General features: G+C 41.4%; 1 protein-coding gene across 16 annotated transcripts in view; it reads left to right on the top strand.

Annotated features, from left to right (window-relative positions):
- Positions 1-18,740, top strand: part of SYNRG (synergin gamma) — a 97,018-nt gene that overhangs the window by 59,585 nt on the left and 18,693 nt on the right. For 10 of the 16 annotated variants that reach the window (XR_004430715.1, XM_033183838.1, XM_033183829.1 and 7 more), the window contains 5 exons: positions 9,350-9,943; positions 11,929-12,092; positions 13,256-13,309; positions 14,066-14,162; positions 16,093-16,241. Coding sequence is in view for 14 of the 16 variants with exons in the window: in XM_033183838.1 (XP_033039729.1) it covers positions 9,350-9,943; positions 11,929-12,092; positions 13,256-13,309; positions 14,066-14,162; positions 16,093-16,241 (1,058 nt within the window). In the remaining 2 variants the exon portion in view is untranslated. Of the gene's footprint in view, positions 1-9,349; positions 10,001-10,307; positions 10,717-10,975; positions 11,831-11,928; positions 12,093-13,255; positions 13,310-14,065; positions 14,163-16,092; positions 16,242-18,740 lie in introns of those variants that run through there. The other 6 variants (XM_033183839.1, XM_033183841.1, XM_033183830.1 and 3 more) reach the window with 4 other exon arrangements.

Here is an 18,740-nt window from a genome sequence, read left to right as displayed (position 1 = left end):
CAGGTTTGGGGTGTCTTTTTTCCCCCCGTTTTATTTGGAGGTTGGTTTTTTGACCAAGCTTGTTCTTACTGACCTGTTAAAATAATCTTCTGTGCTCATGTTCTTTTATGTATGTTTGGAACATCCCCAGCTTGGAGCCTGTAATGTTCAAGCTAACTCTCTTCAGTTGGAGGATATTCTTAAAACAGATTGTTTCCTCCCATTGATCTGTAAACCTCCTGTCAGAAAGGAGCAGTATCCCTTTAGAGCGGTTGTTAAAAGGGGTTGATGTCTGACCAATGTGCTATATTGCTGTTGTGCAAAACTGCTGCATAAACGTATTGTAGAGGGTAAATGGCAAGGACTTATTCAAAGTAATGTGGTTTTATTTTATCCTCATGTTCACCACAGTATCTCTTGCTCTCTTAGTTTGAGGGTTAAAGGTACTTCTTGTTGGAGAAATAAGAAGTGAGCTGATGAAGAGAGAATAAAACCTGGTAGATTGCTGTCTGTGGACCTTAATCCTGTTTAGAAGCCCTAACTTAACTCTGAAGGGGATACTGTCTCTTTTACTCTTGCTATAATTCTTTGTATGGAAGGTAGATAATACTGATAACATTGCCTGATTTCTCTGCATATATTACAGTTAACCCTTTGAGCCTTGCTGCATATAATTTCAACTAGGCTGCTTTTTCCCCCGACTAAATTTAATCTGTGGCACTGAAGCATCTTGACGTGCAGTCATTAAAATCATATGGTTTTATTGGCAGCAAGAGCTGACCCTCATCTGTGACATTTTCAAAGGGTTAGCAAGACTTCTGTAGCTACCTACCTACCTACCTGTAAAGTAGCTCTTCTTTGACATTGAAAATCTTTGTATTTTAATTAGTGCCCTTTTTTTGGCTGCTTTTCTGATGTCTTTTTTTCAATTTAGACATTTTCTGTGTGAATGTGCCTTCGAATTTGCTTTAGTATATTCCTCTGCAAACACTGATCTGCATGCTTATTCTGATGACTTCTTTTCCAGCTCTTCTGTATCACTCTCTTTTGTGATCTGTAAGTCTTGTGTTAATAAATAATTCTTTGGCATATTTTGAAAGTGTGGGGATGTGTGTAATTTGTACTTTTTCAGGGTTAGACCAAAGAAATACCTGGCTGGTACCAAGTTTAAAGCAATAGTATCCTGAGACTAGAGGGTTTTCCCCTTTAGTTTTGGTTCGTCCAACACCTGTCTTCTAAGAAAGTATTGGTACATTTTAGCCTTTGTTTCTTTAATTCCATTAATGTAAGTTTTTAACATGGCATTGCATTGAAATATAACTTCAGACTTAAATAAGAGTAAACTTTACACTACTTTACATGATAGGGAGAAAGAACATTTGTTGCAGTTTCTTCTTTTGAAGAAACTGATCATATTTTTTTGTAGAGAATCTGTCTTTACTAGGCATGACATTGAAGAGAAGAGAAGGGGGAGGTGAGGAAAAAGACCTAAGAGTTGAGTGTTGTGGAAAGAGTTAACTATAACTACCTAGTTATCCGTAACTATCTAGTTATCTGTAACTAACTACATAGTTCAAGCTACTACATAGTTATAGATAACTAGATAGTTATAAACTTAATTTAAAATAAAATAATATTGAAATGGACTTCTGAGCACAGTAAATGTAAACTGTATTTAAATTGATAATCTGCATAATAGAAAGTGTTGTGTATTAATAGCGGAAGTCTGGCCAGGCGCGGTGGCTCAAGCCTGTAATCCCAGCACTTTGGGAGGCCGAGACGGGTGGATCACGAGGTCAGGAGATCGAGACCATCCTGGTCTACACGGTGAAACCCCGTCTCTACTAAAAAATACAAAAAACTAGCCAAGCGAGGTGGCGGGCGCCTGTAGTCCCAGCTACTCGGGAGGCTGAGGCAGGAGAATGGCGTAAACTCGGAAGGCGGAGCTTGCAGTGAGCTGAGATCGCGCCACTGCACTCCAGCCTGGGCGACAGAGCTAGACTCCATCTCAAAAAAAAAAAAAAGAAAATAGCGGAAGTCATCAGGGTGGAATTTGATTTGAGTTTGAAATTGGATACTCAGCCAGGCGTGGTGGCTCACGCCTATAATCCCAGCGCTTTGCGAGGCCAAGGTGGGTGGACTGCTTGAGGCTGGTAGTTCATGACCAGCCTGGGCAACATGGTGAAACCCCATCTTTGCCAAAAAATACAAAAATTAATCGGACATGGTGGTGTGCCCCTGTAGTCCCAGCTACTCAGGAGGTGTGAGGATCAGTTGATCCTGGGAGGTTGAGGCTATAGTGAGCTGTGATCACATCACTGCACTCCAGCCTGGGTGACAGAGCAAGACCCTGTCTCAAAGAAAGAGAAATTGGGTACTCCATCCTCTAATTGCAGAGCATGTTAGATCTGCAGTTTTGTATTCTGTATGATGAAGCAACCCTCAGCCTTTTTTTTTTCTTTTCTCATAGTACATAAAGCAAATTCTTAAAACAGGTTTGGGGGGTGCGTCTAACAAAGTAAGGGTTGAACCGTTCTTATTTTTAAGAAAACAATTTCTAGAAGGACCAATGAAATGTAGCAACAAGCGTAGGTCAAACATGGAAAATATTTTCTCCATTTTAGAGTATGGTAACAGTAAAAAACCTTGAGAATATTACTGTGTTTCAGGTTAGAAACCCAAAACCAATAAAATCCGTGGGAAAAGGGGATATTTCCATGGTTTATATTTTGTATTCTTATGTTTTGAGGCTTTAATTCTTTGTTCTTTTTTAGAATTTGAGGAAGGAAGGAAATTAAATCACTGAAGATGAAGACTTTTTTTTTTTTTTTTGAGATGGAGTTTCATTCTTGTTGCCCAGGCTGGAGTGCAATGGCACAATCTCGGCTCACTGCAACCTCTGCCTTCCAGGTTCAAGTGATTCTCCTGCCTCAGCCTCCTGAGTAGCTGGGATTACAGGCACATGCCCAACATACCCAGCTAATTTTGTATTTTTAGTAGAGACGGGGGTTTCTTCATGTTGGTCAGGCTGGTCTCGAACTCCTGACCTCAAGTAATCCACCTGCCTTGGCCTCCCAAAGTGCTGGGATTACAGGCGTGAGCCACCGTGCCTGTTTTTTTGTTTTGTTTTGTTTTGTTTTGTTTTTTAAGACAGAGTTTCCCTCTCGCCCAGTCTGGAGTGCAATGGCGCGATCTTGGATCTCAGCTCACTGCAACCTCTGCCTCCCAGGTTTAAATGACTCCCCTGCCTCAGCCTCCCAAGTAACTGGGATTACAGGTGCCTGCCGCCACTCCCAGCTAATGTTTGTATTTTTAGTAGAGATGGGGTTTCACCATGTTGGCCAGGCTGGTCTCAAACTCCTGACCTCAGGTGATCCACTTGCCTCGACCTCCCAAAGTAGTGGAATTACAGGTGTGAGCTACTGCACCCAGCCTAGAAGAAGATGAGGATTTTGAATAGGATTCCTAAGATATCACTTGTAGTGTCTTAAATATGCCATTTAAGAAAGAAGAAAAGTTGTATTTAGAGGTTTAGATTAACTCTGAGAAAAGCCAGGCCTGCCATTCAAAATACAACATTTTCCAGGACATACTGCTTTAAAAAGTTGAATAATACTTCGTTTCAAAAACCTTGTATAAATGCATTGTATTTTATTTATGATATGTGCTGCTAACACATTTGAAAGAAAGATCTTACTGTAGCTTCCATTTAGTGATAATGCTAGCTGCCCTTTATTTTGGATTTTCCCATGCTATTTATAAGACCAATCTCTTGATGGCTTTGGCTGAGGAATTTGTCAATGGAATTCTGTAATGCTAGATTGATTGGTCCATGTAGGACTGCTTTATTTTAACTCTTTTCTGCATTTATCTGAGCAGGCTGCAGAAAATGACTGAATGTAACTGTGCGTAAAGCGTACATTCACAAATTGAGTAATGAATATTTCCAAAGCAACATTACTTTTTAGGGAGGTAGTTTTAATGTAATGTAATGACTTAAACTTCTTTTGTAAAAAAGACTTGAGGAACTCTATGCTATAGGTTTAAACAAACAAACAAAATACTGTTTGGTTTACCCTGATGCCATTAGTGCTTCACTTCATGTATCGGTACCTGAGAAGGTATACCCGTGTATCTGTTGTTCTGTAGTCACTCTGTTGTTCACATCAAAATCCCTGCTGATTTTTAGAAGTAGCAAATGATGGCCGGGCGCAGTGGCTCACGCCTGTAATCCCAGCACTTTGGGAGGCCAAGGTGGGGGGATCACCTGAGGTCAGGAGTTTGAGAAGCCTGGCCAACATGGTGTAACCCTGGCTCTACTAAAAATACAAAAATTAGCCGGGTTAGGTGGCGGGCACCTGTAGTCCCAGCTACTCGGGAGGCTGAGGCCTGAGAATTGCTTGAACCTGTGAGGCAGGGGTTGCAGTGAGCCGAGATTGTGCCACACTCCCACTGCAGCCTGGGCGACAGAGCCAGACTCCGTCTCAAAAAAAAAAAAAAGTAGCAAATGAACATGAAGGGAACACTGGCAATATCAAAAAACCTGTGCTAAATCCTAAAATAATGCACCAAAGAACCAAAAGGCCTCAGTTGCACTTCCTGTCTTCTGTGTTCATTTGGTGTCTTTTTGATGAGATTTTTACTGATGACCAGGGATGGTCCCACTGTGTATCCTGACACCATTCCTTGGCCTTCTGACTTCCTCTGACTTAAAATATCCACAGGATTTCCAGTTTTCATTTTTGAACTCAAAACACACAGAAACCCAAAGGTGCTTATACATAGTGTGGATATAATTTAAATCATAGAGTTGCGTGAATCAGTACAAATGAAGAACAGGAAGTTTTCATACAGATTAGAAAACACTGGAAGGCAATTAAACAGCAGCATTTTCCAGCCTGTCCACTTACACTGTGATCACTTTCATTCCTCTTTTCTTCAGTGTTTGAGACTTACGGGACACAGACCAGGTGTTTTAGTTAACAGAGACTATGAATACGACTGATCTCATAGGTAGATCAAAGATAGAATAGGGCCTAAAGGAGATTAGAGCCCAGAGTAGAGAGAAACTGAAATGTACAAGTATTTTATGGTTTGCTTTGGTAAATGAAGTTTAGATTAAATCAGTACTGTAAATTAAAATACATTTCTTTCTTAGTCCAATGAACATTTTTATTGCTATATAAAATGAGAATAGTGGAATTTGCACGTGTATCTCCTTTCTTCTTTCTCTCAACTCCTTCAAAAGCCAGTAACTCTTCATCACCTGGGCATATACTTAACAGCTTTAGTAAATGTCCTTGGAAATGAGCTTGGCTGTCTGTGTCCTGTAGTAGCAGCCAACATTCTTTGTTCCAAAAAATACCTTGTTTTCATGTACCACATCAATTCAAAAGAGATTTGAATAGAGGTTATGGAAGAGACTAATAGGGTTACTTGCCAGCATAAGCAAGAAATACACGTTTTGATCTGAGATCCGTGATGGAAAACAGATCGTATACGTTTATTCCTTTGGCCTTTGTAATAGGACATTCCTGGCTGCGAACAGATATATGCATTAAAACACACAATTTGGCGTATTATCTGTGTGCAAATGTAGTTCAGCCTAGCGCAGCCTAGGAGTTCCGCAGCAGAACTGGAAATACAGTAGTGATTTTCTGTTCATTTTATTGCATTCATTCTCCATTTTCTTTTTCCTTTTTCTCTTGCAATTTTCAGAATTCAGCTATCAAATTGAAAATCCATCTATGCTAACTTCAGTGATTATAGACTAAAATGTGGGTTATTCCACATCATTTTTTCAGACAAGACTTCTATCACTTACGTTGTAGGTCTTACATAATCTTTAATATTTTTAAGACCATTATACAATAATACCTATAACTGGACTGCTTAGAAATGTAGAACTATTAACATGGGAAATGAAAATTTTCTTACTTTAAGCTACATTCAATGAACTGATGTAACACATTTTTCTTAGAAAATGGTTTACAAATATTCGCTATGCCAGAACATACTGCCCTGTATTTATATTGTTTATAAATGCTAAGTTTAGGGGCACGGTGTTCTGTCTCACATTCCTTATGTACCGTCAGTACCGTCAGTACGAAATTACTTTTTCACACTATAGTAGCCAACAAATAAGCAAAAGTAAATTTAAAACTCAATTTTGAGGCTTGGTTTTAGTGAATCTTGTACATTTACTCTTCACTTTAAGTGTAAAGTATTTCTTTTTAAGTCTTTCATTTGCTTTTCTAGTCTTTCATTTAGTCTTTTCTGGGAGTTGCTCCAAAAGGCAAGATGTTACAGGCGTTATCATTTTTAATAAAACTAAGATTTCCTGAAATTTTAAAAATGCCTCAGCTAAGGCAATCCCTTATTGCCTGTAATGCCTTTTACCTGATTATATTAGTCATTTTAGTTTTTTAAAAGACATTTTGTTGTTGTGTAATTGCAAAGAAAGATCTTTTTATTACCATAGCAATATCTTGATTGCAGTGTTTAAACTGGAGATATCTTTTCATTAAATTTATCATTTGCCTCTAGGAAAGTTGTCTCCTTTTTTTTTTGAGACAGAGTCTCTAACTGTCCCCAGGCTGGAGTGCAGTGGTGCCATCTTGGCTCACAGCAATCTCCGACTCCCTGATTGAAGCGATTCTCCTGCCTCACCCTCCCGAGTAGCTGGAATTACAGGCACACGCCACCACGCCCAGCTAATTATTATTATTATTATGACTACTATTATTTTGAGACGGAGTTTCGCTCTTGTTGCCCAGGCTGGAGTGCAATGGCGCGATCTCGGCTCACTGCAACCTCCACCTCCTGGGTTCAAGCGATTCTCCTGCCTCAGCCTCCCAAGTAGCTGGGATTACAGGCACCTGCCACCACACCTGGCTAATTTTTGTATTTTTAGTAGAGACGGGATTTCACCATGTTGGTCAGGCTGGTCTCAAACTCCTAACCTCAGGTGATCCACCCACTCCGGCCTCCCAAAGTGCTGGGATTACAGGTGTGAGCCACCATGCCCAGCCTGATACCCTTTTAATAGGAAAGATTCTAGAAGCAGTTCCTAATATAGTTTCCCAAAATGCTTTCATAGGACCTAGGAATAAAAATAATCTGTATTATGAAACATTCTTCTGAATGTACCCCTCCAAGAATAGTCCTGTATTTAACTGCATCACCTCCTGATTGAATTTCACCTCATTTGAGTCTGGACACCTTCTGGTCCCTTTAAATAGTGGGGAAAAAAACAAAAACAAAAAAACACTACAGCAAAAGACCAAGAAAGCTTTGGGTTAAAGGCTTTTCCATTCATTCTAAACTCTAGATTTTTCGCCTGAGGCCAGGCACAATGGCTCATGCCTGTAATCCCAGCACTTTGGGAGGCCGAGGTCAGGAGTTCAAGACCAGCCTGACCGACATGGTGAAACCCCGTCTCTACTAAAAATACAAAAACTAGCCGGGCGTGGTGGCGGTTGCCTGCAGTCCCAGCTACTCGGGAGGCTGAGGCAGGAGAATCGCTTGAACCCAGGAGGCGGAGGTTGCAGTGAGCCGAGATCACGCCATTGCACTCCAGGCCGGGTGACAAGAGTAAAACTCCGTCTCAAAAAAGAAATTAAAAAAAAACCTTTTCACCTGAATCTTTTTTTCCTTCTATTTTATAAACCACATTTGAAGGGTACGATTGCACCACAGAATTTTTAAATATACCATCATTCTGTGAAAAGTGTTTGCTTTTTGCTGGTTGGTTTTTTGAATGGCTAGTGTTTTTTGTTTTTATTATAACTTAGTACCCCGTTCCTAATAGCTCAAAGAAAAAGAGATTTGGATTATACCATTAGAAGAGCTATGGAAACGTCAGGAGCCTCTTACCTCTCATAAATTATGCAGTATCGCTGTGAAAGAAAGAGAAAAATGACTCCATGTTGGTTCACCTGTTGACTTGGTTCTGAAAATCTAGGTCACAAAACTTTTGAGCAGTTTCCTTGTAAATCACTTATGTGGTTGTCAGAGGAAGAGTCTTGTATTTAGCCTTCTTGCCTCATGTACAGTGACTACAATGAAACTAAATGCATATCAACCCACTTCTCCACACCAGCCTAATTCAGTCTCGGCTGGTTTTGCTTTTTGAAAATGAGCAAGAACCTTTTTCTCCTAGTAACACCACTAAAATGCTGAGTTGACTTTTCATTTTTGCTTTGAAATTCCCCTGTAGGCCCTAAAGCAGCAATTAACTGTCAAGTTGAGGCTGGTGGCAACTATGCAGAGCAGACACTAGCTATTATGTATTGCTCATCAGGCGTCAATCTGGCCTTTTACACACATGGTCATGGTTGATGGCCATAACACAGTCCTTCCAAGTACATGGTCTTCTCCTCATTTTAATGATAAGCAAACTGAGGTTCAGAAATGTTCAATCATCTGCCTAGTGCCACACAAATAGTAGGTAGCAGAGTTGAACTCAGGTCTTTCTAAATCAAAAACCTACATTCTTTCTGCTGTTTTATGCTGCCTCTTAAATTACTGAACTATATATTGAGAATGCTTTGTAAAATCAGTCGTCTGCCCCAGCAGTTCTTTTTTTTCCCTTCTTTCCTTTTTTTTTTTTTTTAAATGGAGAGTAGATACATAGTTGAAGGAACAAGTGGAGCCCAACAGGACCCAGATCTTTTTATTGCATTTTTTAAGGGCGAAAGTAGATCAGATTGATTTTTCTTTCCTCATACTTCATCACAGCAATATGACATCCAATTTGACCAAAATAACAACTAGGTAAGTAATTGCTTGATTAAAATCTCATATTTGGCATTGCCTGAGACAGAAATCCTAATAATTGATAATATTATGACAGAAACCCTAATAATTGATGAAAAGTTAGATGACATTATTTTCATTTTAGTTTTGAGAAACTGTCAACTGTTAATTATTTTGCCACGTACATTTCACGTGACTATGTTTTAAAGGCACGTTTTCCAACAAAATCAAGATGAAGGGAGACATGTTTTAGGCAAGGAATATCAGTACATTTTTAAGTTTATAAGGGAACAATTTATTAAATGACCCCAGTCGTATATCAAATAGTATATACATTGGTAGATGAACCTCCTATCTTTTTTTAGTAATTTTTATAGCCAAAGAAAATGGTTCTTGGTAACTAAATGTAAATGCCAACTCAAGGCTAATGTGGGTTTTTTTAAGATCAGATTTTACAGCCCAACTCTTTTAATTTTAGTGCAAACTCTAAATTTAGCTAATTTCAACATAGTATAAAACTAATCAAATATGCTAGGCATTTTGCTTCTACAGAGTTTAGGGCATTTTGCCTAAATTGCTTGCCTCTAATTGTGGGGTCTTATTTCCCTTTCAGATATAGAGGACTTAAAATATGCTGCTTTTGGAAGCTACAGTAGCAATTTTGCAGTGAGCACACTTACAAGCTATGACTGGTCAGACAGGGATGATGCAACTCAGGGCAGAAAACTCTCTCCATTTGTCCTCTCAGCAGGAAGTGGATCCCCCTCAGCCACCTCAATTCTTCAAAAGAAAGAGACTTCATTTGGCAGTTCTGAAAACATCACCATGACATCTCTCTCCAAAGTAACAACCTTTGCAAGTGAAGATGCTCTTCCAGAGACCACCTTCCCAGCGTTTGCCAGTTTTAAAGACATGATTCCTCAGACCAGTGAGCAAAAGGAATATGAAAGCAGAGACTATAAAGATTTCACAAGACAGGACCTGCCTACAGCTGAACGGAGCCCAGAGGCCACTTGTCCCAGCCCAGCGTCCAGTGGTGCCTCTCAAGAAACCCCCAATGAATGTTCAGATGACTTTGGAGAGTTTCAAAGTGAAAAGCCCAAAATCAGCAAATTTGACTTCTTAGTAGCCACTTCACAAAGCAAAATGAAATCCAGTGAAGAAATGATCAAAAGTGAGCTGGCAACCTTTGACCTTTCTGTTCAAGGTGAGTAGCTTCCAAGGTAGATTTTACTATTACGGTTTTTTTCCACTGAGATGTTACATGTTCTTTTTTTTTTTTTTTTGAGACGGAGTCTCGCTCTGTCACCCAGGCTGGAGTGCAGTGGCCAGATCTCAGCTCACTGCAAGCTCCGCCTCCCGGGTTTACGCCATTCTCCTGCCTCAGCCTCCGGAGTAGCTGGGACTACAGGCACCCGCCACCTCGCCTGGCTAGTTTTTTGTATTTTTTAGTAGAGACGGGGTTTCACCGTGTTAGCCAGGATGGTCTCGATCTCCTGACCTCGTGATCCGCCCGTCTTGGCCTCCCAAAGTGCTGGGATTACAGGCTTGAGCCACCGCGCCCGGCCTACATGTTCTTAAGAATAAAATGTTACTCCCTGGTTTAGCAGGAAATAGATTTTTCTAATCTTTGAAATCTGGTTCAATTACAGATAGCTATAATAAAGATTTCCCTGAGACTGGAGTCAAAATCAGTATCCCTCAGATAACTGTTTTATGGGCTAAAAACAAGCATAGCATACAGGTATTGTTCCTTAGCTCATTTGGTTAGAGGTGCGCTGTGTTGAAAGAGCCAGATAAATGGATTTGAGCCACTTGAAGGCACGTTAGCTCCTCTCCTGTTCCCTGGGCACAGATAATGTCTTTGAATCCAGAGGTTGCAATGTGGTGGCCGTGGATCTGCATCCAGCCTGCATATCACATTGACCCACAAAAGAGATTTTAAGTATGAAGTAATTGCCAGTATTTAAAAGACATGAGGCCGGGCGCGGTGGCTCAAGCCTGTAATCCCAGCACTTTGGGAGGCCGAGACGGGCGGATCACGAGGTCAGGAGATCAAGACCATCCTGGCTAACACTGTGAAACCCCGTCTCTACTAAAAAATACAAAAAACTAGCCGGGCGAGGTGGCGGGTCAACCCGGGAGGTGGAGCTTGCAGTGAGCTGAGATCCCGCCACTGCACTCCAGCCCGGGCGACGGCGAGACTCCGTCTCAAAAAAAAAAAAAAAAAAGACATGAGATTTCCCAATCTGGATTTCCACCTTTTCTTGAGAAGTCATAATATCTGGCACTAGTAGGTCTGCACTCCCATATGCTGACAAGCAGCTGGAGCCAAAAGCACTGCTCCCTATAGATGGGTCATTCTCTCTCTCTTGCCATAATCCCCACCGCTTCCTGTCTCAGCGGACCTTCTTAGGTTATTCACTTTCCTTGCCTGGTCTCTGAAGGCATTTGAGTTTGCCTCTTCTGCTTTAATCTCATCCTGACTGAGGGGTTGTTGATTTCAGCTGGATTGAGAGCCTCTGAAGGAACTCGGTTACAAATCCATAACAAATGACTGGAAAAGCCACACAGCTCTTACACACTGGTATTTAGAAAGGTGCTTTTGTTCTCCAGACTCCAGTGATTCTGCACTGAGCATTATGGAAGACTTGTGATAGATCAGAGAAGAGTCATGTTGAAAATAAAAGGCAGGGAAACCAAGCAAGAGAGAACAGTGGAAAGCATTCAACATGTAGCTTCCTAGAAAGAATGAATGAGGAATGTGTTTGTGAATGCCTCATGACATAGGCATCTGAAGAAGAGGGTCGTGGGCTGGGTGTGGTGGCTTACATCTGTAATCTCAGCACTTTGGGAGGCGGAGGCAGGCGAATTAACTTGAGGTCAGGAGTTCGAGACCAGCCTGGCCAACATGGTGAAACCGCATCTCTACTAAAAATACAAACATTAGCCAGGCACGGTGGTGCACACCTGTAGTCCCAGCTACTCAGGAGGCTGAGGCAGGAGAATCGCTTGAACCCAGGAGGCAGAGGTTGCAGTGAACCGAGATTGCACCACTGTACTCCAGTCTGAGCAACAAAGCAAGACTCTGTCTTGAAAAAAAAAAAAAAGAGGGTTGTGGTAGCGAGGAAGAGCCTCTGCCTGAACTAAGGTAGGTAGCCAAAACCTTTGACTATTCTCCCCTTCTCCCAGGATCACACAAGAGGAGTTTGAGCCTCGGTGATAAAGAAATAAGCCGTTCTTCCCCTTCTCCAGCTTTGGAGCAGCCTTTCAGAGACCGTTCCAATACTCTGAATGAGAAGCCTGCGCTGCCCGTCATCCGAGACAAGTACAAAGACCTGACGGGAGAGGTGGAGGTGAGAGGAGAGCTTTTTATAGGGGGTGGATAACAGACCAGCAAGCACACAGGACCCCAAGAAAGAATGCTCTCAGCTTTCACATGGGGAAAATGAGGGGCAGAAAGGCACAAAGCACCAGACATAAACTATGTAATTAAAGTGAGAGAAGGGTAACATTAGCCCTGGATGAAAACATTCCAGGTGTGGCACCCACTGAAAGTAGTCAGTGACCCTAAAACCAAAACTATTCATGGGACTTCACAAGGATGGCAGAGTTTGTAGAATTCTTCTTGAGCTCTTAGACTTTATTGTCTTCATGAAACCTCAAAATAGAGGAGACAGGGAAAATATTCTGAATTTTTTATTTTTGTCTGCTGCATCTTAGTACATTAGCTGGCCATGGTGGTGCACACCTGTACCACGGTGTGTTCCTCCTATGGTCAACACACTTAACTTCCTGCCTTTCCCTACTCCTTGTTACACGTGCGCGTGGGCCATGTCCTCACACACAGCGTTATAACCGGGGAGTGGAAAGCTAGCAGCTTAATAGCAGTTTCTGTACCAGATAGCTACATGCTGAGTGCCTTGGAAGAAAGGCTTACACTGTTACTGATGGAACAAATGAGGCAACACTCACAGAGGGAAGCTGCTGGAAAGCATGTCCCTTAGACTCACAGATCCTGTGCTCAGAAGTTACATTTATTAGTAATTTAACATTGTTATTAGTGAGTTCAAAAGATAAACTGCGGCCGGGCGTGGTGGCTCATCCCTGTCATCTCAGCACTTTGGAAGGCAAGTTGGGCAGATCACTTGAGCTCAGGAGTTTGAGACCAACCTGAGCAACATGGTGAAACCCCACCTCTACCAAAAATACAAAACTTAGCCACTTGTGGTGGTGCGCACCTGTAGTCCCAGCTACTCTGGAGGCTGAGGTGGGAGGATTGCTTGCATCCAGGAGGTTGAGGCTATAGTGAGCAGAACTCATGCCACTGCACTTCAACCTGGGCAACAGAGCAAGACCCTGTCTGAAAAAAAAAAAAAAAAAAAATGCTTGAACTAGAGTGATTGTAATAAAAAGGAAAGTCCTCCAAGCTCAAGCCCTTTGAACTGACAGAGTCATCAATAGAAGATTCCAGGTTTGCACTCAAGGCTTAACCCAGTTCTTTTTATCAAATTCACAGGAAAATGAGAGATATGCATATGAATGGCAGAGATGCCTGGGAAGTGCCCTGAATGTGAGTATGTCAATTTTTGCATTCACAGGTATGTAAGTGTTCTCTTGTGCCTTTTTGCCTTCTTGGTTCATTTGAATGGACAGAGGCAAACTTCAGGAGAGCCTTACGTGGATGTCCCTGGGCAAAGTGAAACTCTGTGGAAGTCATACATCGTAGGTGAGGCTTCTTTCACACTTACAATAGCAGACTGGCTCATGTGTCAGTCGTCTCCTCATCTGTCATTGTGTTTAAGAAATAACAAAGTGATTTCATTAACTCTGACTAAATCAAAATAATATTTAAACTAAAGAACCTGTCTTGGCTGGGTGCGGTGGCTCAACACCTATAATCCCAGTACTTTGGGAGCCTGAGGCGGGCAGATCACGAGGTCAGGAGTTCAAGACCAGCCTGATCAACATGGGGAAACCCTGTCTCTACTAAAAATACAAAAATTAGCCAGGTGTGGAGGCGCATGCTTGTAGTCCCAGCTACTCAGGAGACTGAGACAGGAGAATCACTTGAACCCGAGAGTTGGGGGTTGTGGTAAGCTGAGACCACACCACTGCACTCCAGCCTGTGCTACAGAGCAAGACTCCGTCTCAAAAAATAAAAAACCTGTCTTTTCTCTTCCAAAGAAATGGAGGATTGTTTCCTCAAGGATAAAAGGAGATTTTTTTAACACCTCGTGGCTTTTCGGTTGGGTTTTCTACTAACAGTAAATTGATATGCGATGACTTTTGTCAGTTATGTAAGGTGATATGATTTCATTTCTTGTAGGTCATTAAGAAGGCAAATGATACCTTAAATGGAATCAGTAGTAGTTCTGTTTGCACAGAAGTAATTCAGTCAGCTCAAGGCATGGACTATTTATTAGGTATGTTCTTTTATATTTTACTATTGAAAATGATGGCACTTTGCATTATTTTCACTTTTCCCTTTAATTATTTTAAGCTAGATCTCTCAAGTTACATTTGACTTCACTAAGAAACATCTGCATTTGTGGGTAAGACACTTAAGTTACAGGCAGTAAACTATTGAACTTAAAAAGTCTCTATGGCTAAGTTTCCTCGTTCTTGTTACATATGTAATAGCAGAAATGTAAAATTATGTCTGTGTTACTGGTTTATCAAAGAATCGGAGCTACTGATGCACTGAAATAAAATCATCTTGTCTCCCATCAGTTCCTTACCATACTCTATAGTCCTCCTCTCGACCACTTAGTGACACCACAGAATCCTTAACCTCCTGGTCATCTGCAGCAATTAGATATGTCAGTCCAACGTGAAAGCGCAGCCTCTGTCCACTTCGGTGTTCCTCCCTTCCCCAGGCTCAGGCTTGGCCCGTGCCTGAGCCACACACACTGGACCCTCATCTTTTTCAAATGTTTACTCAAATGTCAGCTTCTGAGTGAAATCTTTCCTAGCATCCATCTCTCCGAAGAGTATCCTCTCTCCCCACCCTGGCACTTCCCATCCCATTCTCTGCTGGATTTTCTCCTTTGCCCTATTACCTTTAATTTCTTACATATGTTACTTATTGCTCTTTTCTTAAGACAGGATCACACTCTGTCACCCAGGCTGGAGTACAGTGATGTGATCATGACTCACTGCAGCGTCCACCTCCCAGGCTCAAGCAGTCCTCCCACCTCAGCCTCCCAAGTAGCTGGAACCACAGGTGCGCACTACCATGTGCCCAGCTAATTTTTGTAGTTTTTGTAGAGACGGGTTTTCGCCATGTTGCCCAGGCTGGTCTTGAACTCCTGAGCTCAAGCGACCCTCGGGGTCTTCTTTTCCTGCTCAAACAGGCACAGTGCTGCGTAAGCAGATGTCCACCAGGAAATGGGGCACCTGTCTTTTCTCCTAGTATCCTTGTATCTATGGAAGATTCGCTTAGAAGCCCCCTCACTTGGCTTAGGATGGGCAGTAATTTCTGCCCCTCCCTTGGGGAAGGAAGAAGAAAGACCATAGTGCTGTACACAGGGCTGCTGAGGCACCACTCTGAAGATCCCGTGGAATTCCTCTGTGTTCACTTAGAGAGGTCAGGGTCATGTCTTTGGTGACTGTCACATTGCAGGGGTTAGGGATGTATCTGGTGGCCGTCCTTAGAATGTGAGGTACTTATCACCTCTCATCCTTGCTTGAAGAGTTCAACCACAATTTAGAGACCACAGGAAAAGAACTGTTCTGCATCCTGTTGCATGTATAAAGATAAGTGGAGTCAAAGTGTTTGTAAGAACTTCAGATTCAGAGGGGTGAGATATTTCTTAATTACTTTGTGATGCTATTACATTTAGATTCTTTAAAAATTTTACTATCCCCATTTTCAGCTAGTTTATTGGGATCTCCCAGATTCAAACAGATGGACTCATAAATAAACCTCCCAAAAAACAAAAGCTAATAACTTGCATGTTGCCTGCCATTCTCCAAGCACTGTTGTAAGCGTTTTACCATGTTAACCTGTTTAATCCTCTTAACTATCCTTGGAGGAGGTACTGTTACCGTCCCAACTTCACAGATGAGGAAACTGAGTTACAGAGAGGTTACGTAACTTGCCTAAGGTCATGTAGCCAGTAAGAGGCATAGCTGGAGTTTGAACCCAAGCAGTGCAGCTTTACAGTCTGTGCTCTTACCAGTGAGCTATACAGCAGCATTGAGAAGTGGATTGGTCCCAAAGAATAGTACGTACACCTCTGTCCAGATATACCCCTTGTTTCTAACAGATACCAGCAAGCAATAATGCTCCCCTGTCTGGTTCCTCTGTGTCTCCACTGCCAACACTCTCTCTCTGCCCTCTCATCCCATCAGGTGTTGTTGAAGTGTACAGGGTAACCAAGCGTGTGGAGCTGGGGATAAAAGCCACTGCAGTGTGCAGTGAGAAACTCCAGCAGTTGCTGAAGGACATCGATAAAGTATGGAATAACCTAATCGGCTTCATGTCACTCGCCACACTCACAGTAAGTCCATATAACAACTCAGCAGTTGCTTTCCTTTCTAGAAACCTAAGCTGTAAAGCAGAGTGTATTCCTATGATGGTACTTACTAGAGGCTGAAGGTGCCAACTGGAGCATGTTGCATTAAAGGAGGGAGATCACAGGTGTGTGGTCAGCTGAACAGTACCAGGTGGGCTTCTGATCTCTCCAAGGCCCAGGGAACCTAAGGAAAAAAAGAGTATAGGAAAACATTCACTCTGGCTACACCTTTCTTAATTCACATAATACATGGAAGTTTTGCAAAGCATTGGTTTGAGATACTCCCTTTGCATTTCTAGTTATTTGTGTCCCCATATGTGTCCTTTCAAAAAGCTATATGATACCTCATGTTGCCATCCTGTAGTTTGTTTAGCCCTTCTTTTTTTAGGTTCTTGGGTTATTTTCATTTTTTCCTGTTATGAGTAGTTCTCTAAATAACAAATCACTGTTCCTTTGTGGGAATGTAGTTCCTCCAAGTAGAGTAGGAGGTCAGTGTGTGTGTCTGCACAGGTGCATGCATACATATGTAGCTGTTGTTACATTTATTAGAAGGCTTTCCAAGAGCTTGTATTGGTTGCAGTGCTACCAGATGTATATAAGTACATGGATACATTTCTCTACATTATGTCCTATCAGTTTCTTAATTTAACGAGCATGCAGTTATTCCCTAAGGTGTTTTTTGCGTTTTGTTTTAATTTCATGAGAGGCTTTGCCGTGTTCCAGATGACAGTTTTCTATTTCTGTTTCCTTTGTGTATAAATGGATTGGACTCTTTTGACCATTTGACCATTTATTCCTTGGAATATGGTAATTGACCTTATATATTTCATATTTGTAATAGATTTATATACATATATATAAGCTTGTAAACTTTTATCACCTTTTTTTCCTCCTCTATTACTGTCCCTTTTTTACATTTCATTGGGTGAAACTATTTTATTTTTATATATTCATACCTATTCAGTTTGTCTCTGATGATATCCTTTATTTCACAATAGTCAGAAGTTTATCTTCCTTCCACAGCTGGAATAAATATGCTATTCCAATTTTTTTTTAACATGGAACACTGTGACCCATCTGAATGGGATTGCAGTTGTGTGGGAGGAAGCAGTTCTAATTTTCTGAACTGATAGCCAGGTGGATACCCAGCTACCCCAACAATGTGTCTTCAGCAGCACATCCTCTCACCATTGTCATGTTGCTTCTGGTTTGTAATATTAAAGTCTTTAAGAGTTTAAATAATTTCCAAAACTTTTTCTTGTTCCCTTGAATCAGTTCTCATTTTCTAACCTAAAACCGTAGGTAGATAATTAAAAAAAAAAAACTCTTCTGGCAAGTGAAGTAAGAAATGAAGTATTAATATTGAAAAAAGAGATAAAATTATGTTTAGTTGGTGATAATGAAATTCTTTTAAAAATCTAAATTCAAGCAGCCAGGTGCAGTGGCTCACCCCTGTCATCCCAGCGCTTTGGGGAGGCTGAGGTGGGCAGATCACTTGAGCCCAGGAGTTTGAGACCAGCCTGGGCAACATGGTAAAACTCCATCTCTACCAAAAATACAAAAATTAACCAGTCTCATAACCTGGTCGGTCGATAGATAGATAGATAGATAGATTAAAAAATACATTTTTTAATCTAAATTCAAGAGTATAAAATGTATTGCATGTGGCAAAAATTCATAACAATCCTACATATTAATAGTAGTTAGAAAATATGATGAAATTAGGCCGGGCATGGTGGCTCATGCCTGAATCCCAGCACTTTGAGAGGCCAAGGCGGGCAGATCAATTGAGGCCAGGAGTTCGAGGCCAGCCTGGCCAATATGGTGAATCCCCATCTCTACTAAAAATATAAAAAAAAAAAAATTTAGCTGGCCGTGGTAGCGAGTGCCTGTAATCCCCACTACTCGGGAGGCTGAGGCAGGAGAATTGCTTGAACCTGGGAAATGGAGGTTGTAGTAAGCCGAGATGGTACCACTGCATTCCAGCCTGGGTGACAGAGCAAGACTCTGTCTCAAAAAAAAAAAAAAAGAAAAGAAAATGAAGTTAGAAACCTTATTTTTTTTGTTAGAAAATATAACGAAGGCCAGGCACGGTGGCTCATGCCTGTAATCCCAGCACTTCGGGAGGCCAAGGTGTGTGGATCACCTGAGGTTGGGAGTTGGAGACCAGTCTGATCAACCCCATCTGTATTAAAAATACAAAACTAGCTGGGTGTGGTGGTGCATGCCTGTAATCCCAGCTACTTGGGAGGCTGTGGCAGGAGAATTGCTTGAACCCAGGAGACGGAGGTTGCGGTGAGCCGAGATCATGCCACTGTCTTCCAGCCTGGGCAACAAGAGTGAAACTCCGTCTCAAAAAAGAAAGAAAAGAAAAGAAAGAAATATAATGAAATTAGAAATCTTAAAAAAAAAAAAAAATCTATTACTAATTCAAACCCGTATCACTTTTGAACTTCTGACCTCTTTTTTTTTTTTTTTTTTTTT

This window comes from Trachypithecus francoisi, unplaced genomic scaffold, assembly GCF_009764315.1.
Source record: "Trachypithecus francoisi isolate TF-2019V2 unplaced genomic scaffold, Tfra_2.0 Lachesis_group20, whole genome shotgun sequence".
Taxonomy (NCBI): Eukaryota; Metazoa; Chordata; class Mammalia; order Primates; family Cercopithecidae; genus Trachypithecus; species Trachypithecus francoisi.
Note: the sequence above shows the minus strand (reverse complement) of the source record. Positions and strands in the feature narration are given on the sequence as shown.